The 24,180-nt window shown below is 44.9% G+C and overlaps 1 protein-coding gene across 2 annotated transcripts; it reads left to right on the top strand.

Annotated features, from left to right (window-relative positions):
- The first annotated feature begins 272 nt into the window (after nt 1–272).
- Nucleotides 273–23,816, top strand: DHRS7B (dehydrogenase/reductase 7B). 2 transcript variants are annotated; one of them, XM_040441053.1, is made up of 7 exons: nt 273–433; nt 12,221–12,402; nt 13,169–13,284; nt 15,275–15,485; nt 17,305–17,397; nt 18,240–18,392; nt 23,374–23,815. In XM_040441053.1, exons 1-7 carry the CDS (start codon nt 429–431, stop codon nt 23,577–23,579), a joined length of 966 nt encoding a protein of 321 aa, XP_040296987.1. In that variant the 5' UTR covers nt 273–428; the 3' UTR covers nt 23,580–23,815. The 2 variants fall into 2 exon arrangements, with proteins under 2 accessions (XP_040296987.1, XP_040296988.1); XM_040441054.1 differs by lacking the exon at nt 273–433 and adding an exon at nt 6,710–6,775 and having other exon boundaries at nt 23,374–23,816.
- Nucleotides 23,817–24,180: the final 364 nt, after the last annotated feature.

Raw genomic sequence — 24,180 nt, forward strand, 5'->3', positions numbered from 1 at the left:
TGAAATGAATGGGTCCAGATTCAGTGCGGGTGCAATAATCTCGCCCGTGTGAACGCAGCCTTACTATGGCGCCCTGTGCGACCGCACACCCCAAAGGCCGGCCCTGAGTCCACCTTTCATTTCTTATTTATTCCCTATATACCGCTCTGACTCCATTTTCATCCATTCATATACACCCAGTCCGTTCCCCCTGCCCTCTTTGCCAGGCTTCCACTAGCCTGTCCCTTCCTACTTGACATGCGCGCACCACGAACACCCAATACCGAGAGCTCGGTAGCAAAACGCAGGCGCACGCTCACTCCTCCTCGGCGTGATGACATCACCTATCATTACGTCACCCCCCCACAGCCGTTAGTGCGCGGCCATTTAAATCATCCCCTTGACAAACGAGCAATGTATTCAGGATCGCTTCTACCTTGCTGCCACCAATGAGGTAATGAAATATTTGTTTCTCCGTAACCCCTTCCCGACCGGCGCCGTAGTACTACGGCCCACTGATCGGGCGGGTGCAGGAGCTGCGCCCGCCCAATTAGCTGCAGGGGACCGGTGTTCCGTTAGATTTCCCTACCCGTGAGATTTCCATATCCTCGTCACTTCCTGCTGTGCCGCGGCCGCACCGGATATGATGTGAGGAGGTGTGTTTCGTTCCGCGCAGGCGCACAACGCCGGGGGAGGGAGATTTCACAGCAGTTAGCTGGACACCGGTGTTCTGCCGAAAGTCTATAGCGGAAGTCACGTGGCGCGCTGCGCAAGCGCACAAGCGTACTTCAGCGAAGCATTCCTGCAGCACCGTGCGTGCGCACACTTAAGGGTATAGATTTCTTAAAGTGACAGTCATCTCCATTAAAATACAGCTCCATTAATCTACATTAATTTGTACACTCGCCACGTATCGGGCTCTGCCTCGCTGCGCTCGGCATTTAGTAAAACTAGCTCTATGCCGCCATTGATAGTAAAGAAGGAAATGGATAGTAAAGAAAGGGATGGATAGTCTCTTTCTTTACTATCCATTTCCTTCTTTACTATCAATGGCGGCATAGAGTCAGTTTTACTAAATGCCGAGCCCGATGCGTGGCGAGCAAAGCGAGCCCGCAAGGGTACAAATTAATGTAGATGCTGTATTTTACTGGAGGTGACTGTCACTTTAAGACGATGATTCGGATGATTTGTGGAATTGCGCTTGTGCACTTGCGCAGCGCACCACGTCACTTCCGATATAGACTTTCGGCAAGCTATAGAGATCTGGCAGAACACTGGTGTTCCGGAATTTTCTGCTACCCGGAATATTTTGCTACTCGCGTCACTTCCGGTAGTGACGTGGGAGGTGTGTCTCTCACCTCGGCTTCTCATTGGCTCTGCCGGGGGTTTGTCGGCGCAGGCGCGGAGGATTCACCCATAGCGTGAAGGCGCCGAGGGTAGCAGAAAATTCCGGACCACTGCGCATGCGTGAAAGACACGGCCGAAGGTAGCAGAAAATTCCGGCCCACTGCGCATGCGCGAAGAAGATCGACAGAAGGTAGCAGAAAATTCCGGCTTCGCGCATGAGCAGTAGGCCGGAATTTTCTGCTACCTCCGGCTCCGCCTGTGCCGAGCCGTCTTGTATAGCGAGCCGAAGGTAGCAGAACATTCCGGTCCACTGCGCATGCGCAAAAAGGACTGTTTAGCGCAGGCGCAGTAGCGCCGAGTCCGTTAACAGTAAAGTTTAACCAAATGCAAATATCTAGACCTCTTCAGCACCTCTGTGACGTTTACTTGACAGTATTATGTCTATATTGTGGAAGATAGTTTTAAGGAAATGAAATAAAAATTTAAAATATTATATTAGTCAGCACTTCAAGCTAGACGTAATGTGGTCTGAGTGACCAATTAATAAAAATACTGTGAACGCGCCGAAGGTAGCATAAAATTCCGGCGCACTGCGCATGCGCGAAGCCGGAATTTTCTGCTACCTTCGGTCGTCTTCTTCGCAGGCGCGAAGAAGACGACCGAAGGTAGCAGAAAATTTCGGCTTCGCGCATGCGTAGTGGGCCGGAATTTTATGCTACCTTCGGCTCCTACTGCGCCTGCGCCGAGCCGTCTTTTTTAGCGAGCCCAAGGTAGCAGAAGATTCCGGCCCACTTCGCATGCGCGGAAAAAGACGGCTTGGCGCTGGCGCAGTAGCGCCGAGTCCAGTTAACAATAAAGTTTAACAAAATGCAAATATCTAGACCTCTTCAGCACCTCTGTGACGTTTACTTGACATTATTTTTATTAATCGGTCACTCAGACCACATTACGTCTAGCTTGAAGTGCTGACTAATAAAATTTTAAATCTTTATTTCATTTCCTTAAAACTATCTTCCACAATATAGACATAAACTGTTTAAAAGTATGCGCGAAAAAGGGCCGAAGGTAGCAGAAGATTCCGGCCCACTGCGCATGCATGAAAAAAGACGGCCTGGCGCAGGCGCAGTAGGAAATCGCGCCGAGTCCAGTTAACAATAAAGGGCTACGGCGCATGCGCGCCTAGGGTAGGGTAGCAAATTTTTACAGGTCAGTGCGCAGTGTTTTCCGTAATTTGTTGCTACCTGTTCCGTTATTTTATGCTAACTGTAAAATTGCTATCCTTGTCACTTCCTGTTGTGAGGTAGCGCACGGAAGGGTTTTGAAGGAGTTGTACCCACCGCTCTTACACCTTTCTATGGAGTCAGGGATGTCACCGCTCTTACACCTTGTTATAAGGGAAAATAATACATTCTTAATACAGAATGCATAGTACAATAGGACTGGAGGGGTTAAAAATAATAATAATGATTTAACTCACCTTAATCCACTTGTTCGCGCAGCCCGGCTTCTCTTCTGTCTTCTTCTTTGAGAAATAGGACCTTTTGATGACGTCACTGCACTCATCACATGGTCCATCACATGATCTTTTACCACGGGGATGGATCGTGTGACGAACCATGTGATGAGCGCAGTGACGTCACCACAGGTCCTTTTCCTGTGCACAGCAAAAATGAAGACAGAAGAGAAGCCGGGCTGCGCGAACAAGTGGATTAAGGTAAGTTAAATTATTTTTTATTAACCCCTCCAGCCCTATTGTACTAAGAATGCTATTATTTTCCCTTATAACCATGTTATAAGGGAAAATAATAATGATCGGGTCTCCATCCCGATCGTCTCCTAGCAACCGTGCGTGAAAATCGCACAGCATCCGCACTTGCTCGCGGATGCTTGTGTTTTTCATGCAACCCCATTCACTTCTATGGGGCCTGCGTTGCGTGGAAAACTCACAAAGAGGAGCATGCTGTGATTTTCACGCATTGCACAAGTGATGCGTGAAAATCACCGCTCATGTGCACAGCCCCATAGAAATGAATGGGTCCGGATTCAGTTTGGGTGCAATGCGTTCACCTCATTTGTCATCTTATCCCGCGAAAAATGAGACCATATCTAAGACAATCGTCGGCATGAGGGACGGCTACTGGTGGCCGTGTCTGCATGGCTGGTGTCTTCTGTTGCCATGTCTTAATAAGTGGACCACTCAGGCAGCAGTGTCTGGATTAATGAACCTGGCTCTGAGTGAGTATCTGTGTCCAGCGGTGCCTGGGGTGCCACCAAGTCTTTGTGGCAGTCTATCTTGGTGGCTATGCATATGCATGCAGGGTGAACTAGTTCTGTGCCTATGTTGGTTGTCAAATTGTACAATAGTCTACAATAGGCATAGCACTCCAACAAAGCCCTATAATACTCCTAATGAGGAGTGAGAAAATGGGCTGGACCATATTGCTTGAATGGCCTACAGTATGTATGGCGTATCAACAGAGCCCTATATGGCTCCAGGTGGGGAGTAATAAGATGGACAGGAACATTTAGTCTGGATGGCCTACAGGAGGTATGGCGCACCAGCAAACTCTATAAATACTTGCTGTGGATCTAGAATTCCAAAACTGAAGGGTCCAGTGTGCTCTTTGGACCTTTGGCGGCAGACCTGTGAGCTCCCCCGGGGGATGGAGGCTACGGTAGTTTTCCATCATGGATACCAGATTGCGAGGAAGGAGATTTGACGTCTAAAGTTCTTCTGGTAGATGTAACACAAGGCCTCCAGTGGATCTTGGATCAAAGCATCTGTCTCGCAATATATTCTGCACCAAAGGAATCGGTGTTCAGCAATCCTCTTCAGTTGGTCTTTCCTTGTCAAGATAAGTACTTCTCTTAGGGCTCTTTCACACTTGCGTTGTTGAGTTCCGGCATAGAGTTCCGTCGTCGGGGCTCTATGCCGGAAGAATCCTGATCAGGATTATCCCAATGCATTCTGAATGGAGTGAAATCCGTTCAGGATGCATCAGGATGCCTTCATTTCCGGAACGGAACGTTTTTTGGCCGGAGAAAATACCGCAGCATGCTGCGCTTTTTGCTCCGGCCAAAAATCCTGAACACTTGCCGCAAGGCCGGATCCAGAATTAATGCCCATTGAATATATAAAGCCGATTCCTAGGAGATCTGTGATATAACAGAAAGACTGCTTTTTAGGAATATAATCATCAGGATCCTTTCATGTAAACAGGCAGTCCTGTAGAGGACATTTAGAAACTCGTTGTCAGCTGGATCCACCTTTTTGTTTTGGCTGTAATTTGCAGGTCTTAGGCCTCATGCACATGACCATAATACGGATGCAGTCCATGTGCCGCTTCAGTTTTTCTTGCAGATGTAGGCTACATTCACACGAACATGGTGTTTTGCGAATTTCACAAATTGCGGATCCGCAAAATACAGACACCAGCCCATGTGCGTTCCATAATTTGCGGACCGCACATGCCGCGGAAGTCCTAGAAAATGCCTATTCTTGCCCGCAATTGCGGACAAGAATAGGACATGTTCTGTTTTATTTTATTTTTTCATTTTTTTTGCGGGGCCGTAGAAATGAATGGGTCCCCACCCGTTCCGCAAAATTGCAGTACGGATGTGGACTCATTCATATGGTCGTGGGAATGTAGCCTTATTGACTTCATTGGTTCTGTGGTCTGCATTTTGCAGACATATTCCATCTTTTTGCAGGATGGACATACGGATGATCCGTGTGTAAACCACATCTGTATGTCCGTTCTGCAAAAAGATAGAACATGCCCTATACTAGGAGGCAGAATGCAGACCATGGAACCATTGAGGTTAATGGGTCTGCAAAAAATGCAGATGCAGCATGGACGCTAACCGTATTTTGCAGATCTGCTTTGTGGTTTTGTGGACCGCAAAATACATACCGTCGTGTGCATGAGTGACTTATAAGGATGATATCTAATCCTTTCTGACTATTTTAGTCATTTATGCCTGTCAGCTTTTATAGAACATGGTTGTTTGGCTTGTAATCTGTTCTATGGCATCTCCAGTCCACTACGGTTTTTTTTTTTTTGTTTTGCCTTTTGTAAACAATATAATTATATTGAGAAAAAAATGATTTAAAATGGTTCTGCAGGATTTTGATATTCATGGCCTGTCCTCAGGATAGACCAACAATATCAGATCGGCCGGGGTCTGATTTGCAGCACCCTTGGTGATCGGCTGTATGAAGAGGCTGCAATGCTCAGTGAGCACTTAGCCTCTTCCTAGGCTGGTGATATTACGTTCATTGGTCACATGGCCTAGGCGCAGCTCATTCTCATGGGGAAGAACTGCAATACAAACCACAGCCACTATCCAGTGGATGGCGCTGTGGAGAGACCACAGCACTTGGCGGAGCTCTCTGGCCTCTTCATACAGCTGATCTCATGTTGATGACCTATCTTGAGGATAGGCCATCAATATAAAATTCCCAAAGAACCGCTTTTAGACAGACAAACCCTCAGAAACGACTACTTATTACAATGGAGATGGACATGATTGTCCACTTTTCTGGCGGGAACTGATACTGTCCTGTTCTCAGCAATAGCCTTATGGGTTTTATGTATGTGATTTCAGATATAAAAACTCATTTGGGAAAACCCTTTTTATAGGGATTCTCTGAGATTATCATATTGATGGCCTACCCTTAGGATAAGTCATCAATATGAGATCAGCAGGGGTCAAACTCCCGGTATCCCCAATGTTCAGCTGTTTGAGGAGGCCACAGAGCTCCTCACGGATGTCTGACTGCTCACCAATCACAGCGCTGTCCATTGAATAGTGGCTGTGCCTGGTATTGAAGCTCAACCCCATTCACTTGATTGGTGAAACCAATGTCATCTGTGTCCTCAAACTGTGATGTTAACCTTCATGAGGAGATGTGCATATAGCAGATCATCAGGCGTAGATGCATATACACTCACCCATATTCAGACATCTCTTCACACACAGTTTATAATAAAGAGGTCATCCTTATACCTTCTTATGGTTTTGTTTGCACCAAGAGATGTCTAAAAATGGGTCGGTGTATACGTGTCCACGTCTGATGATCTTCTATACATACAGCTGATTGGTGGGGGTGCTGAGAGTTGAACCCACACTCGTCTAATATCGATGACCTACCATGAGGATAGCCCATCAGAATCCTAGAGAACCCCTTTAATACTTCTCCTTATATCAAATGAGGACTTGTAGTAGGAGAACTTTCTCCTCTAGCTTGTGCAGTAAACCAGCTTGCTTTTGATAAGTTGCTGCAGGCGCTCTGATGTTACCGAGCAGTCCAGCATAGTATCCTGACTTCAGAGACTTGGCTTCCGCAGCTTCTATTCTTGTAATATCACATGAACCTTCTATGTCTGTGACATTATGCGAACACAACCTCCAGGAGTGCTGGGCTGAGCGGTGGAGGAGAGAGCCAGTGAGTCAGTCATGTCACATTTACTTATTTCATGTATCTTCTTTTCAGTGTCTTTTACTTTATTAGCCAGTCTTATGACCGTGTGCTGTAAGAGTGCCTGTCTAGCACTGTACAAGTGTCTGCTGTCTTCTTGACAAGATGTGGACTTTGTGACCTCCTAGGGATTCGTAGGACATTGAAGAACAAGTTGTCGCGTTTCTGTGCCCATATATATATTCTCCAATACAACAGATTTTCACATTGTGGAGATGTAATCTACTCTGCTGTTTGTTACTGGTTGCTTTTGGTCCAGGATATATTCCCCCAGCATGATGGAACATGTTCAATACTTCAACATCACTGATCTACATTAGTTTATTTTGGGGGAGGGAGGTGGACAAAATTCTGGAGAAACAAATTAGAGCCCCTTCTGTTACTTTTGTGGTTTTCTGGCAATGGAGCACACCCAAAAACACTTGTCACCAGAAGTGAATTTGCAGGGCTTGAAGCATGAAGAACATTCTGGGTAGATAGTTTTTCAGATCTTCCAGGTGATTCCTTGCAGGATGATACCGACGATGTGAGGCAGGAGTCCTGTCTGTTCATACAATGCAGGCACTGCCAGGTTCCCTTATAAAATCACAGATAAATGTTGGCTGAATCCAGTAATGTTGCTGGAATCGGCCAACTAATTTATGGGGGTCTTCCAACTCTCCCCCGATGACAGATGTCGGGGGGGAGGGGGGGGGGAGGATTTAATATGTTGGTTTTCAGAATGCCTGTTTGTTTGATCCTATAGAAGAGGTGTCTAGTATCACCTTATTACTCTACTCTTCCCCATTGAATAAATGTGCGTTCTTGGCAGAGGACTGCCATCTGAAGTGTATGGACACCTAAACCACTATATAAAGCTGCTATATTCTGTACATCAGGTCAGTGCAGTGTGAATGTCAGGCCTCAGTCAGGAACATGAAATGCCCTTCTCTCTGCTTCCAAGACTTGACTTTGAAGAGCTGTGCCTGGATTAAAGAAATGAGGCTGGATGAGGTAGTGGAATATGGGTAAAAATAGACCTCACCAGTGCAGTAATTCCCTGTTCTAGGTTGGTGCCAGTCATTTACTGATGTATTATTTTCTGTTCATAGAGAACGATGAATTCTTCTCTGGAAGTGACTGGAGACTAAAGTAGTGAAGCAGGGGGTCTTTTTTTTTTTTTTTTTTTTTTTTTTTACGTCTTATGATTCTGTGGGGTCCCTGTAATTGGCCAAATTCATTTAAGGTCCTTTTACTTGTGTCAGGCAATTATAAGGATCAACCAAATGTTCCCCATAATCGCCTGATCGTCAGCGGAGATGAAGGCTGCATTTACATGTTTCCGTAGAAAATTATGGTTTCTGGGCAGAAGATCCCCGTTTACACAGCCCAATCTGCTGCACAGAGACAATGATTTTAGTTGCCACCTGAAAGACAGGATGACCTGTCCAATACACAGTCCAATTATGGACAACAAGCGTTTCTACAAATACTCATCCTCAATAATTGCTATGTCAAATGACACACCCCCTGGGCTGTGACGGGGAGAGAGCTGCAGCAGAAAGAACGTGCCCTGTGAAAGGACACACCCCCTGGGCTGTGACAGGGAGAGAGCTGCAGCAGAAAGAACGTGCCCTGTGAAAGGACACACCCCCTGGGCTGTGACAGGGAGAGAGCTGCAGCAGAAAGAACGTGCCCTGTGAAAGGACACACCCCCTGAGCTGTGACCGGGAGAGAGCTGCAGCAGAAAGAACGTGCCCTGTGAAAGGACATGCCCCCTGGGCTGTGACCGGGAGAGAGCTGCAGCAGAAAGAACGTGCCCTGTGAAAGGACACGCCCCCTGGGCTGTGACAGGGAGAGAGCTGCAGCAGAAAGAACGTGCCCTGTGAAAGGACACGCCCCCTGGGCTATGACAGGGAGAGAGCTGCAGCAGAAAGAACGTGCCCTGTGAAAGGACACACCCCCTGAGCTGCCAACTTGAAATAAATCTAGCAGAACAATGAATGGAGAGCTCTGGATCCATGTGAGGTACAGGGCCGGCTCAAGCTTTGTTAGAAAGAGATTGTCATGTTCTCTATGATGTCTGATTTTCATTTTTTACATTAATAATGGAATAACCTGCTTAAAGGGGGTTTCCCATGAAAGGTATTACTTTGCAATTTCATATATATACATGCTATACAGTATATATTTGGGAGGTTTGTGCATTTTCCTCTTTGGTAGCACCCCCTGCTGTCTGTCTTTTTGGTCCACCTTCTTCATTCAGAGATGGACTAACATGAGCAGTATCCTCCCTGCTGTGTTCCCCTCCCCTCAGTGCTGGTGTAGTGATCTCATGATGTAGCAGATCTAGACACCTTTTTATTCATTCCTTCCTTTCTAGGTTCATAGAAATACACTACTGGAAAACTCAATCAATCAACTCGATTGAGCTGAAATTGACTAAGTATTGACTATTGAGTATAAACTGCTATTGGTGCTTGGCCAATGACCACACAACCAAGGTGGTGCAGCAGGGTATATGTTGAGGCAGGATCAGATTAATACTGGGTTGCTACTCCCTTGCTGTGATACAGGTTGCCATTTTGGGGAAGAGATTTGACAATTGAGCTGGCCAGGAGAGCTGTGTAGTGTGGCCAGGTGTTATCTTGTTGAAATGCCATGTCTTCTGAGTAAAAAAGAAAAAGCAGTAGTACTGGTTCTACCATGTCCTAGACATACCAAAGGCTGGTAAGTATTCCCTCCATGACTAGCAGATGGGAACGGCCATGCTAGCTAATGGTGGCCCACACCGTGATGTCTGGTGTTGGTCCTGTATATGTCTGCACTATGCATGATGGCAATAGACGCCAGGCCTCCTGTGAACTCTGATGTGGTCATCAACAGCAAACTAAAGTGTTCAGTGATGAAAGTACTGTCCTACAGACAGCATAATACACTGCGCTGCATAAGTTGTACAGTGTATTACGTAAGCATGTCAAAGTCTCTTTGTGGGACTAACGGTGCATTTACACGTCCGTAGATCTGGGACCGCATCCGTAGTTCCATTTCGCGGCCCCGCAAAAAAAGAGATCATGTCTCAGTCAGACCATTCATCCAGAGAGGGAAGCGGATAAGTGAATCTATTAGAGCATCACACATTACAAGTGCAATGCTTTTCTGTGGGCATCTATATCTAGGAACAATAGAGCCATCATGATGTTACCTCAATTCTACATCTACTATTATACTAACAGATAGCATTTATCTCACATCAGCAGTAAGCTGACAATGAATTGCATATGTATATAGGAGTGTTATCTCTTCAGTGGTGTAGTGCTGCCAAAATGAAAAAGAAAAGCAGTCACAAATTCTAAAAAATGTGTTTTCTATTGAGTTAGAGACAAACTTTCCAATGAAAGTGTCCCATTAGGGTACTTTCAAACTTGCGGCAGAGGATTCCAGCAGGCAGTTCCGTCGCCGGAACTGCCTGTCGGATCTGGCAATCCGGACGCAAACTGATGGCATTTGTCAGACCGATCCGGATGCGGATCCGTCTGACAAATGCATTGAAATACCAGATCCGTCTCTCTGGTGTCATCTGGAAAAACGGATCCGGTATTAATTTTTTTTGCATTTTTAAAGGTTTGTGCATGCGCTGACCGGAAAGCCGCATCCGTTTTGCCAGATCCGGCACTTCGATGTAAATTAATGCCGAATCCGGCATTCCAGTAAGTGATCTGTATTTTTGGCCGGAGAGAGAACAGCAGCATGCAGCAGTATTTTCTCCGTCCAAAAAACTTAAGAGGGACTGACCTGATGCATCCTGAACGGAATGCTCTCCATTCAGAATGCATTAGGATAAAACTGATCAGTTTGTTTCTGGTATTGAGCCCCTGTGACTCAACTCAATACCGGAAAACTAAAACGCTAGTGTGAAAGTTACCCTTAATTGAAACCTGATTGGTTTCTATGAGTATATTGGTAACTGTTGCAGTTTCCCCATAACTGCCACCCACCCATGAACATTGCCTTTATTTTTGGCAAAACAGTGAAGATTTTGATTTTCTCTTGTGCTGAAACATTGACACTGTTCAGTTCTTAAAGGGTAAGGCCTTTTTTACACGGGCAAGATTTTCCGCGCGGGTGCAATGCGTGAGGTGAACACATTGCACCCGCACTGAATACCGACCCATTCATTTCTATGGGGTTGTGCACATGAGCGGTGATTTTCACGCATCACTTATGCCTTGCGTGAAAATCGCAGCATGCTCTATATTCTGCGTTTTTCACGCAACGCAGGCCCATAGAAGTGAATGGGGCTGCGTGAAAATCACAAGCATCCGCAAGCAAGTGTGGATGCGGTGCGATTTTCACACATGGTTGCTAAGATGACAGTCTATTCACTGTATTATTTTCCCTTATAACATGGTTAGAAGGGAAAATAATAGCATTCTTTAATACAGAATGCTTAGTAGAAGGTCAATTGAGGGTTTAAAAAATAAAATAAAATTGAACCCTCAATTGACCTTGTACTAAGCATTCTGTATTAAAGAATGCTATTATTCTCCCTTATAACCATGTTATAAGGGAAAATAATTACATCTACACAACCTTGAACCCAAACCTGAACTTCAGTGAAGAAGTTCGGGTCTGGGTACCACATTCAGTTATTTATCACGCGCGTGCAAAACGCATTGCACCAGCGTGATAAAAACTGACTGCAATTGCATACCTACTCACGCGGGTTTGCCGCAATGCACCCGGGACGCATCCGGACGCGCTCGTCTGCAAGGGGCCTAAGTGTCATGTTTTCATCAAAAAATCTATTTTAGCATACGTTACTGCTGCAGCATTATGCATAAAGCAATCTTTAGTTTCTTCACATACCACTGTTTTCCTTGAGTTTTTCCCTTAGTTACAGCTGTTTAAACATCTACAATATGACGATCTTCTCAAGATGGCTCCTCTGCCAGTTCCCTGAGGCCAAAACTGCTTTCCCTCACTTCCCATACACACTTGCTGTAGCCAACAGCTCCCTGCCAGCCAATCAGATTGGGTTACTGAGACACGCCTCCTCACTCTGAATCCTAATGCAGGCATGCAGTGTGAAGGACCGCCCCTCTGTCTTCTGTTTATACTAAAGGGAAGACCGACACGCCCTAGCAACGGTCTTTTAAGGGAACAGTGGAAAGGGACAGGACATTAATGAAAGCTGTTATTATAAGGTGATTACTGATCTTTTGACAATCATTAACAGACTAACTCAGGTATACATGCCTAGCTCTAATAAACTAGTAATTAAAAAAAAAAAGATAGTTACCCTTTAATAAAATTACTAACTCGTAAAATATTGGAAACATCAAGTTGGTGTTTAACCCAGCAGATGTCCGAAAAGAGGTATCTGTCAAATCGCTGAGTAAATCACATTATTTATTTTTTTGTCTCCATTAGGACGGGCAATTCTGGCTCAAGGCGTAAACTGATGGACTTGACATCATGGGTCATCATTCCATTCCTGTTTGGCAGCATTGGGATCTACGCCCTGTTCAGATTCTTGCAGAGGCTACGCAGTAGTGCTTACATCCAAGATGCTGTTGTTGTCATTACTGGCGCTACATCTGGACTGGGCAAAGGTAAGATTTTGGTATCTGAATTATACGGCTATTAGAGACCCCTTTTCCCAGTCACTTGTATACGTGTGGTCTTGCTGTGATCAGCTTTGTAGGCAATGTCTGACAGTATGACTTGTAGACACTACACGGCTGCGCCTGTGACAGTATAGTGTGCTGCAAATACTGATACAAAGGCCATGACACAATGTGTTGACATACCAGTGGCTGAATATATGGCCACACGGGCAGTCCATGCTCTGCCACAGTATTCTAAGGCTGGGTACACATTAACGGATGCCTCAAACAGATGTCATTCAGTCACTATAGAGTTCAATCGTAAAAAAAAAAAAAGTGTACATATACGTTTTTCTGCAGGACTCACAGGATGGAAAAGTGTAGTGTACCACGCTTTTCTATCCTGCAAAGTCCAGTAAAAAATGTGTGTGTTAGTGGATGTTTCTTACGTTAAACGTATGACAGAAACGTGATGTGAACCCAGCCTTACATGTATCTTTCAGCTCACCTGGCTGCAGGTTTCCCGGCTTTGTAAACATTCCCCCACCATGGCAGTGGGATGGGATGGACGCCCAGCAGTGGGATGTTTACCTAGCCATGGATGGTCATCTGGGGGCCTCGTGACAAGCAGCCCAGGTGAGCTGAATGGAACCTGTTAGATCACATGACACAGCATGGACTTGCATTTCCATTCAGTCTGCATTCTTTTAACAGGGTTGTCCCAAGTTAATCTTTTGTTTGAGTTTTGACATATTTCCTGTTCATTTTTCAGAATGCACAAAAGTGTTTTATAAAGCTGGTGCTCAGCTTGTTCTCTGTGGGCGCAATGAAGAAGGGCTGAAGGATCTGATAAACGAGCTATGCCGAATACGAAAAGGATCCATTCAGGTCTGTGTGGCTAAGCAAATAACCCGATATTCTCTTGCTTCCACATAGGGCTACAACGATTAGTTTTCCTGCATCGAGGATTTGTTTTGATCATGTGACCACGGAGCGTGAGTGAAGTGAAGCCCATCACTCACCGCTTCATGGTCTCCCGTCGGCACGGAGCTGCACTGTCCTGGACCTGGCGTGCACACATCGTCGGCATGCGCTGCCTGACACTGTTTGACGTCAGTTCCCAGTGCATGTTGGGAGGAAGAAAATCCTCCTGCGGACTCCATATCGGCCAGCCGCGCACCCTGCCAGGAAAGTTACGTATCATGGGGTGGTGGGGGGGGGGGTTGCGATGGCCATGATGGCACTGGGGGATGGGGGGGCCATGATGGCATGCAGGGGTCGATGGCACTGGGGGGGGGGACATGATGCGCAGGGGCCGATGGCACTGGGGGGGGGACATGGCGCGCAGGGGCCGATGGCACTGTGGAGGGGGGACATGATGGCGCTGAGGACTGACTGCACAAGGGCTGATGAGTTCTTATAAAGGAAAATGTTCTTTTAATTATTTTTTTCTTATTAGAGTACTCAATTAATCGTTTGATTAATCGATACAATACTTGATTACTAAAATAACTGATAACTGCAGCCCTATTTCCACATTTACTCGACAGTATGCATAGGTGATAACAGAATCCAAAACATTTAAAGAGCACCTCTCAGATCAACCCTATTAAACCAGGCATACTGCCCAGTAGGGTTGATCGTGCTGATTTATATTTCTTTTGTTTCTACCTTGTACCGCTGCTGAGATCATTAGTTTTATATTTATGAAAAGTAGTTAGTTGAAGTATCAAGGGGCTGGCTGTAGTGCTAGGAGCACCGCTACAGCTTTTCCCCAGTGCTCAGTACACTTTCTCTCCCATTTGATCGACAGGGCTCATCTTGCCTTGTCTTCTCGCTACAACTGTGGCTCACAAACTCGACGCCTTCGCTCTAGATCTGCTGCTGCCAAGGACCCTGAAGTGGGTGCATCGGCGGCTTCAGAAACAGAGGATAAATGCTTCCAGGTGGAATGGCGTTATCGGCGCCTGCACAATGTGAATCTGCACTTCTCTGCAAGCAGCAGATCTAGACCGCAGGTGCTGTGCTTATGAGCCACAGCACAGGCACCAGAAGACAGGGAAAGACGAGATGTCTTGACCTGTCAATCAAATGGGAGGTGGAGTGTGCTTATACACATGGCCACAGTCCTGTTTGTTACCACATCATGGAAACTGCTGCAAAAAGTGATCAGATCCTGTAGTCTGGCAATCAAGATAGACTAGACGCCACAAGTTGTGTAATTCCTATATCCTCTATAAACCTTTTCAGAATTTTTAGCTCCATACTGAAAGTTTTAGGAGATTGAGTTCTGAGAGTTTGTCTGTATTAGTCAAAAAAATGCCCAAGGTGGGATTTTGCTAAAATAACAGAAGCAATACTTCCACTTTTATTCCAGCAGTGTTTCAGCACCACCGCTCTGGTCCTCTCCACAAGTTTCTGTTTACTGCAGCAGTGAACTGCTGGTAATGCCATATGACCACTGCAGCCAATCACTGGCCTCAGCAGTATACGAGAACGATGAGGCTAGTGATTGGCTACAGCAGCACATGGCTATATGGTCAAGCCACCACTGAAGGGAAGTAAACGGCAATTGGCAGGGAGGACCAGAGCAGCAATGCTGAAACGGCAGGGGAGTAAACGGGTAATGCTTTTTTACATTGTTTTAGCTTTTTTATTTCAAATGTAAAAATGCTTATAAGCTGTCTGTGTGCTATGAGATCGACATGTTATATACAAGTCTTCCCTGTTTTTTTTTCCTTACTCCCAGCGGCTTTATGGTTTTATCTGTGGGAGTGTGTGTTCTAGACGTCTACTAGTCTCACCAAAGCTAGTATTACAGCGGACACCAAGGTGCAGCCCATCTAACAGCTGTAAATGATGTTGCTTTGTCCTACAGTTTCATAAGCCACATATGATAATATTTGACCTCTCAGACGTGGAAGCTGTAGCAAGTGCAGCACAGGAGATTCTTTGCCTTGTTGGGAAGGTGGACATTCTCATTAACAATGCAGGAATCAGTTATCGTGGCACTATTCTCCACACCAAGGTTAGTGTGGACAGAATGATCATGGACACAAACTATTTTGGACCAGTCGCATTGACTAAAGGTGAGTAAACCAATTTGGACCACACATTCTAATTAGTCTTCATGTTTGCAATTGTTTTTCTGGCGTTATGTCCACGTTCATCAATAAGCATACATTTCCATGTTAAGAATTGTCACAGGTTTTAGGACATTCAGGGCACGTCCACACGTGACTGAAATGCTGTACTTGCAGCATTGTACGGTACAAAGAAAAATAATGCGTTTTTAGCAATTCTCCTCCACCCGCTGTGGAAAAAAAACTGCTGCAGAAATTGACCTGTAGTAAAAACATGTCCATTTATGCTGCGGATTTTCATTGTGGATTTCACCCTTTGCAATGCAGAGTGTTAAAGGCTATGTACACCTTTTGGGGCAATATTTCATTGCATTGTACTTACTTTCACTTAAAATGATTTTTAGATCAAAATATCAGTCACACCGTTTAAAACACAGTTAACCCTTTGTGACAGAACAGCTCACTATATTTAATAAAGGCAAATTGAAAAATTGCCTCCGACAAATGCACCATTTGGGGTACTTTCACACTAGCGTTATTCTCTTCCGGTATTGAAATCCGGTAAAGGGTCTCAATACCGGAAAAAAAACGCTTCCGTTTTGCCCCAGTGCATTCTAAATGGAAAGCAATCCGTTCAGTATGCATCAGGATGTATTCTATCCCTTCCTTTGTATGGTATGTGGCCGGACAAAATACCGCAGCTTGCTGCAGTATTTTTTCCGGCCAAAATTCCGGAACACTACCGCACTTGCCGGATCCAGCATTAAGTTTCATTGAAATGTATTAATGCCTGATCCGGTACCAAGTGTTCGAGAAATTGCCGCATCCCCAAATCTGGTCTTCCGGTCTGCAAAAAAAATGTAATACTGGATCCGTTATTACGGATGCTACTGGAAAGACTGATCCGGTATTTCAATGAATGAAGTCTAACTGATCCGGGAAAAATATCAGTTTGCCTACCGGAACTGCCTGTTGGATTCTAACAACGCTAGTGTGAAAGTACCCTTAGTGTTTTTTTTTGGTTTTTTTTGCTGTGGTTTTCAGTAACGTGTGGATGTGACCCTGATACTTGCTTACAAAGGTATGTGCCATCATGTAGTAGGACTAGCTATATCTGGAAAGAAAAATGAGTTAACAATGGTGTAGTACCTTATTTTCTTTATACTTTAGAACCCCCAGGTAAGGCTACTTTCACACTAGCGTTGTTTTAATCCGGCGTTCAATTCCGACACCGGAACTGCCTGCCGGATCCGGAAAAACGTGTGAAAACGGATTACATTTGAATCCTGATCAGGATTTTGAACACAATGAAAAAATGCATTGGAAAAAACGGATCCGCCATTTAGGGACTTTAACTTTTTTTTCACATTTTTCGGGTTTAACATGCAAAAGCCGGATCCGTTTTGACTGAACACACAGTGCCAGATCCGGCGTTAATGCAAGTCAATGGGAAAAAGGCCTGATCCGGCGTTCAGTCAAAGTGTTCAGGCTTTTTGGCCGGAGGTAAAAATACAACATGCTACGTTTTTCTGAAAAGCCTGATCAGTCAAAAAGACTGAACTGAAGACATCCTGATGCATCCTGAAGGACTGACTCTCCATTCATAATGCATGGGGATAAAACTGATCAGTTCTTTTCCGGATTTGAGTCCCTAGGACGGAACTCAGCGCCGGAAAAGAAAAACGCTAGTGTGAAAGTACCCTTACAGGAAATGTACAGTCTGTGTGCTTATAGTGTCAACATATTTCTTGATGTCTACCAAAGTTGTTTTAAGATGTAAATGTTTATCTTGTCTTTTTTATGATTTTGGATATTTTATTTTAAGCTCTTCTACCATCAATGATCAAGAATAAGAGAGGACATATTGTTGCAATCAGTAGTGTTCAAGGAAAAATAAGCATCCCTTTCCGATCTGCATGTAAGTATGCAGGAAAAATGTGTATGCTAACCACAGAAAATGGATATGTTCCTTATGAGAAAGTATGAAACGGCTGAAGGGCTGAATCTGGTCAGTGGTATACATACCATGGCTGCACGCCCCACCACTGCTGCCCCTGGTGAGGGGTCCGGTGCTGAACTTCTTCTCTTGCTTTCTGACATGAAACCACAACATTTTCCTGTGGCCACCACTAGGAGGAGCTCTGTGCAGTCTTGCATCTTTTTTTGAGTTCAATGGTAAGTGTATAATTCTGATGCACAGCGCTACCTCCAGTGGTGGCTGCAGGCAGCGAGTTTTATAATATATGAAGCAGTATATAAAAAACAGTATGGAGATTTATCAATGCATTACACCAGTTGTCTCACTTAAATACATAGAAAAATATGTTGTTCAGAATGAGGGCATTATTTGTAAAGCACCTGGTCCACGTATTCCAACATAGAATCCAGGTAAAGTGGGTGAGGCAGAGCACTGCTTTTTTAAAATTTAATTATAAATTCCTCCAATTAATAAAAAAAAAATAATTTGGGCAGAAACCGGACTGGGCTAGGGGCTCATACTAACCCTGTCACTGGTGTAAGAAACCTAGCTTCAATGGGTTTCATTATCCACTTGCTAATGGTAAATGGGTTGTGCTGGGGAGCAGGAAAGAAACAGGGTCTATTATGTCCCCCCAAAGGTTCTGGAGAACTGGCTAGTGTCTTTTTTTTATTTTTTTATATGACAAAATGGCCTTTGTATCCCCATCAGGCCCCAGGGCCTTGGTGTTACTGCAGCCTATGTACTACTGTATTTCTCATTACATGTCTGTTTTTCTCCAGATTCGGCCTCTAAACATGCTACACAAGCTTTCTTTGATTGCCTGAGAGCTGAGATGGTGCCCCACGACATTGCTGTCACTGTTATAAGTCCGGGATACATTCAAACCAACTTGTCACTTAATGCTGTGACTGAAGATGGGTCCAAATATGGAGGTAGACATTTCTTATGAGCAAGATCAGTTTTCTTAGTAAATTGGCTTCTGGACGGGTTGTGCCAAAATTAAATGTTGTTTCAACCCTTAGGATACCAGAGTTTTTTTTCGTTTTTATGTTTTCATTTTTCTTCCCTATCTCCCTTGAGCCATACCTTTTTTTTATTTTTAAGTTCACATAGCTGTATGAGGGCTTATTTTTGTGGGACAAGTCGTACTTTCTAATGCCACAATTTAATATGGCATACAATGCAGTGGGAAGCAGGAAAAAAATTTCAAATGGGACGGAATTGGGAAAAAAATTCTTCAACCGTTTTACGGGTTTTGTTCCCACGGCATTCCGTTTGCAGCAAAACTGACCTGTGCTCCTAATTCTGTGAGTCAGTACGATTACAATGATACCAAATATATAGGTTTTTATGTTTTAACTATGGCAGGGATGGCCAACCTGCGGCCCTCCAGCTGTTGTAAAACTACAACTCCCACCATGCCCTGCTGTAGGCTGGCCAGCCCTGACATAGTGTAAACATTTTAATTTGGATAACCATCTTTTTTTTTACATCACTATATTCGGACCCCCATAACTTTTTTGTAGTTATATCTTCTGACTTGTATGGGGCTCATTTTTTGCAGGACAATCTGTAGTTTTTATTGATACCATTTTGGAGTGTGTGTGACTTTTTTTTTTTCTATTATTACATTTTTTTGGGGGGGTAAAAAGCGATGAGAAAAAAAAATGGCAAATTGCCTATTTTGACCCTTTTTTTCATTATGCCATTTTCCGTATTTGAAAAATATTTTTATATTTTAATAGCACAGGCTTTTTTGGTCGTGGTGATACCCATGATGTTTATATTTTTTGTTATTTTATGTATTCATTTTTAATTCTACGGAAAGGGCAGGGTGATTTATTTATATATATATATATATATATAATAATAATATTTTTATATATAAAAATAAACCTATTACATATCGCCCCGTCTGAAAAGTCCAAACTACTGCGCAATTCGCCATCTTTTTTAAGTCACCTTGTCCCCCCAAAAAATAGGATCGGACTGTTCTATTATGGGCCGGGCGGTCCATAAAATGCGAAATGCACTCTGCTTTTTTTGTTTTTCGCATGGTATCGAGTATCGCAATACTTTTTTATAGTATCGAAACCGAATCAAAATTTTGGTGTCGCAACAACCCTACTTCCACCTACAGAGCTGGATGAACTTTTTCGCACATGCTTGGTTCCATCATTTAACTGTCAATGGCTGTATCTACTATTAGAGGCTGTGTTAGTTACAGGGAGAGCTGCAGCAAAAAGGACACACCCCTGAGCTGTGACAGGGAGAGAGCTGCAGCAATAAGGACACACCTCTGCTGTGAGAGGGAGAGTGTTGCAGCAGAAAGTACACACATCCTGAGCTATGACAGGGCGAGATTGCTGGAGAAGAAAGGACACACCCCTGGCCTGCCAGCTTGAAATAAGTCTAGCTGAGCAATTGGATCAATCAATAGGAAGAGATCTGGATCCATGTGAGGTACATGGCTGGTTCTAGCTTTGTTTGTCATTTTCTATATGATGGCTGAATTTAGAGGTTCTCTAAGATTTTGATATAGGATAGGTCATCAAAATCAGATCAGCGGGGGTGTGACTCCTGGCACCCCTGACGATCAGCTACATTAATAAGCCGCGGCACACCGTGAGTGTGTAGGCCTCTTCCTAGGCCATGTGATGTCATGTTCATTGGTTACATGGCTTAGGCACAAATCTGTCCCATTCAAGTGAGTGGGGCTGCCCACAATACCGAGCATAGCTGCTATATGATGGACTGCGCTGAGCTTGTTAAAATGTGAGGAGGCCATGCTCAGCAGAGGTCCAGTGAGTGCCGCAGCTTCTACAAACAGCTGATCAGTGAGATGCTGGAAATTGGCCCCCCGCCGATCTTATATTGATGACCTATCCTGATGGTAGGCCATCAGTATGAGAATCCCAAAGAACTCCTTTAATTTTTAACATAGTCATGGCATAACCCCTTTATGTGCCATTTAAAGGGTACCTGCACCTTTGCACAAAGGTGCAGCAGCGCTTCACAGAGTGCTCGTCTCGCCTTTTCCAGTGTGCAGAGTACAGATTAGGGGTGGGCGATATGGCCTAAAATCTATATTGCGATATAATTTTAAGCATGTGCGATATATATCGCAATATATTGTTTTCTATATTTGGGGGGGTGTTTAAACTTTTCTTTATTTTTTTACTTTTTATTTAATAACTATTGTAGAAACATAGAATGTGTCTGCAGATAAGAGCCTTTTGGCCCATCTAGTCTGCCCAATATACTAAATACTATGGATAGCCCCTGGCCCTATCTTAGATGAAGGATGGCCTTATGCCTATCCCATGCATGCTTAAACTCCTTCACTGTATTTGCAGCTACCACTTCTGCAGGAAGGCTATTCCATGCATCCACTACTCTCTCAGTATAGTAATACTTCCTGATATTACTTTTAGACCTTTGCCCCTGTAATTTAAAACTATGTCCTCTTGTAGCAGTTTTTCTTCTTTTAAATATTCTCTCCTCTTTTACCTTGTTGATTCCCTTTATGTATTTAAAAGTTTCTATCATCTCCCCTCTGTCTCGTCTTTCTTCCAAGCTATACATGTTAAGGTCCTTTAATTTTTCCTGGTAAGTTTTATCCTGCAATCCATGTACCAGTTTAGTAGCTCTTCTCTGAACTCTCTACAAAGTATCAATATCCTTCTGGAGATATGGTCTCCAGTACTGAGCACAATACTCCAAATGAGGTCTCACTAGTGCTCTGTAGAGCGGCATGATCACCTCCCTCTTTCTACTAGTAATGCCTCTTCCTATACACCAAGCATTCTGCTAGCATTTCCTGCTGCTCTATGACATTGTCTGCCTACCTTTAAGTCTTCTGAAATAATGACCCCTAAATCCCTTTCCTCAGATACTGAGGTTAGGACAGTATCACTTAAGCCTCCTTAAGGGCTAGAACCCTTGTCATATTCACCCTAATAGAGCTCTATTAGGGTGAATAGGACTTTACACTCTCCCTGCTGCCCTGTGCTTTGTGCACACAACAGCAGGGAGCTGACCATGGCAGCCAGCCTCTGATGTGCCCCCTCCCCCAGCCACTCATGTGCCCCCCCCCCCCCAGCCACTCATGTGCCCCCCCCCCCCCCCCCCCCCCAGCCACTCATGTGCCCCCTCTGGTAACTCAAACCCACCCCCCTCCCTCCCCAGTATTAATCATTGGTGGCAGTGGCCACAGGGTCCCCCCTCCCCCATCATTGGTGGCAGTGGGCAGTTCCGATCGGAGTCCCAGCAGTGTAATGCTGGGGCTCCGATCGGTTACCTTGGCAGCCAGGAGTCACGCTACTGAAGTCCTGGCTGCCATGGTATGTTAGTGAGCAGCATTATACTCACGTGCGCCGTGGCCGCCGGGCGCTCCTTCTTCTCATAGGTCTGTGCGGCGCATTGCTAATGCTATAAGCATTAGCAATGCGCCGCACAGACAGAAGAAGAAGCGACCGGCGGCCACGGCGCACGTGAGTATAATGCTGCTCACTAACATACCATGGCAGCCAGGATTTCAGTAGCGTGACTCCTGGCTGCCATGGTAACCGATCGGAGCCCCAGCATTACACTGCTGGGACTCCGATCGGAACTGCCCACTGCCACCAATGCAGAGACTGAAGAACATTCCCGGCACCCGATCTCTGACAGGACGCTGTGATCCGCGCGATTAACCCCTCAACTGAGGGGTTAATTGCAGCGGATCGCAGCGTGCAGTCATGGGGGCCGGGATATGGCCAGCACATGAACACTACGTTGGTATTCGGGCATTCATTGGCGCAGTGGCCACAGTCCCTCCCCTTCTCCTCCTACTCTGTTCGTATTGGTGGCCAGCGGCAGCCACGCACAGTGGGGAGGGACTCCCTCCTTCTCCACTATGCCGGCTCAGGAGAACATGGTGCGTGCTGAGAGCGCGATCATTCACTACCGCTCCGTGGTCATATCGCGGTCCGGCGATATAGGCGATATGCACAAAATCCATATCATGGCACAAATTTATATCTCCTATATCGCCCACCCCTAGTACAGATCCCATTTAAAGGGTATGGATTTGTACCCCCACCTTCTGGGAAAGCCAAGCAGAGCCAATGAAACCTGAAAGTGCTGAGCGCTGCTCCACGTTCATGGTTTCATCAAAGGTTTGGGTACCATATTATTCTGAGTAACGACCCCCATAGACATTATTGTGTTGGCCACTTTCAGCAGGACTGGTTAACAATTTAATATGTATGGCAAGCTCCCAACTCCCCCCCCCAACAAAAGATGTTGGGGGTGAGAGGGATTGGATGCCTTGAATTTCAATACCTGATACTTTTGTTCTCTTTGGAGAGGTGTCTGGCAGCGGCTTTCTCCTCTTTTTCCCATTGAAAGACACTTACACTGTGGCCTGAGAGACAGTTGTAGGCCTACAGCTTATGGAAATGTATGGGCACCTTAAAGGGGTTTTCTGGTAAGGCCATCAATGAGATCAGGTTGTCTGACTCCCGGCACCCCCGCCAATCAGCTGCACGAGAGCTGCGGTCTCTTCAAACAGCTGGTTTGCCCGGTTGCTGGGTGTCAGACCCCGCCGATCTGATATTAATGACCTATTCTGAGGATGGGTCATCAATATGGGAAACTGGACAAACTCTAAGTCTCAAAATATTCTACATTTTTAGACTGCGTTCTGGATTGAAATTCCTGCTATCTAATGCTGCAGGTTAGATTTCTTCATCTTCCTGTCTGCTTTCATTTTGGGCATTTTAAATGAATTTGCCCGACCAATGCAGCTACGATAAAAAAAAGTTTAAGCATGAGTGTTTTGTAACTAGTGTGGAAGTGGATCTCTTGCGCTATCTCTATCTCTATTTCTATTTCTATCTCTCTCATATAATTTTATTTATTTTTCTGTAGTAATGGACAAGACAACGGCTGAAGGAAGAACCCCTGAGGAGGTAGCACAAATCGTCTTTAGAGCTGTTGGAGAAAAGAGAAAAGATGTCCTTGTAGCCGGTCTGGTGCCAACAATAGCTGTATACCTGAGGGCTCTTGCTCCAAAAATATTTTTTTCTGTCATGGCAGCAAGAGCTAAAAAGGAAAGAAAGTTTAAGGATGCATAATATGGCAGTTTATTGTGTTCTCCAGAAGACCAAATGTCTATGCCACTACAATACATGATAAATTAACTGTGGCTACACAAGTAACTATCCCTGGTGACTTGGTTAAAGGGCATCTGTCAGCAGTTTTGTCCCTATGAAACTGGCTGACCTTTAACATGCAGCTAAAGGCATCCGTGTTGGTCCCATGTTCATATGTGCCGCATTGCTGGGAAAAATGATGTATTACTATATGCAAATGAGCCTCTAGGAGCAACAACAGCATTGTCCTTACATCTAGAGGCTCCACTTTCTCTGCAACTGCTGCAGGTGTGATGACATTTTTGCTTCCGGTTTGTCAAACTACAGAGGGTGCAGCAGGTGCAGAGAGAGCTGAGCCTCTAGATGTAATAGCAACTTCCCTGTTTCTCCTAGAGGCTCATTTGCATATATTAAAACATAATTTCTCTGTGCTATGTGGGCACATACGAACATGGGACCAACACAGATGCCTTCAGCTGCTAAGCGCACATGCAACAAGTCAGCCAGTTTCATATGTATGCCCTTAAGCATTAAAGTTGTTGGCCATCTTTTTGTGTAATTTTTTTTTTTGGCAAACTCCACA

Source organism: Bufo bufo, chromosome 7 (assembly GCF_905171765.1).
Source record: "Bufo bufo chromosome 7, aBufBuf1.1, whole genome shotgun sequence".
Lineage (NCBI taxonomy): Eukaryota > Metazoa > Chordata > Amphibia > Anura > Bufonidae > Bufo > Bufo bufo.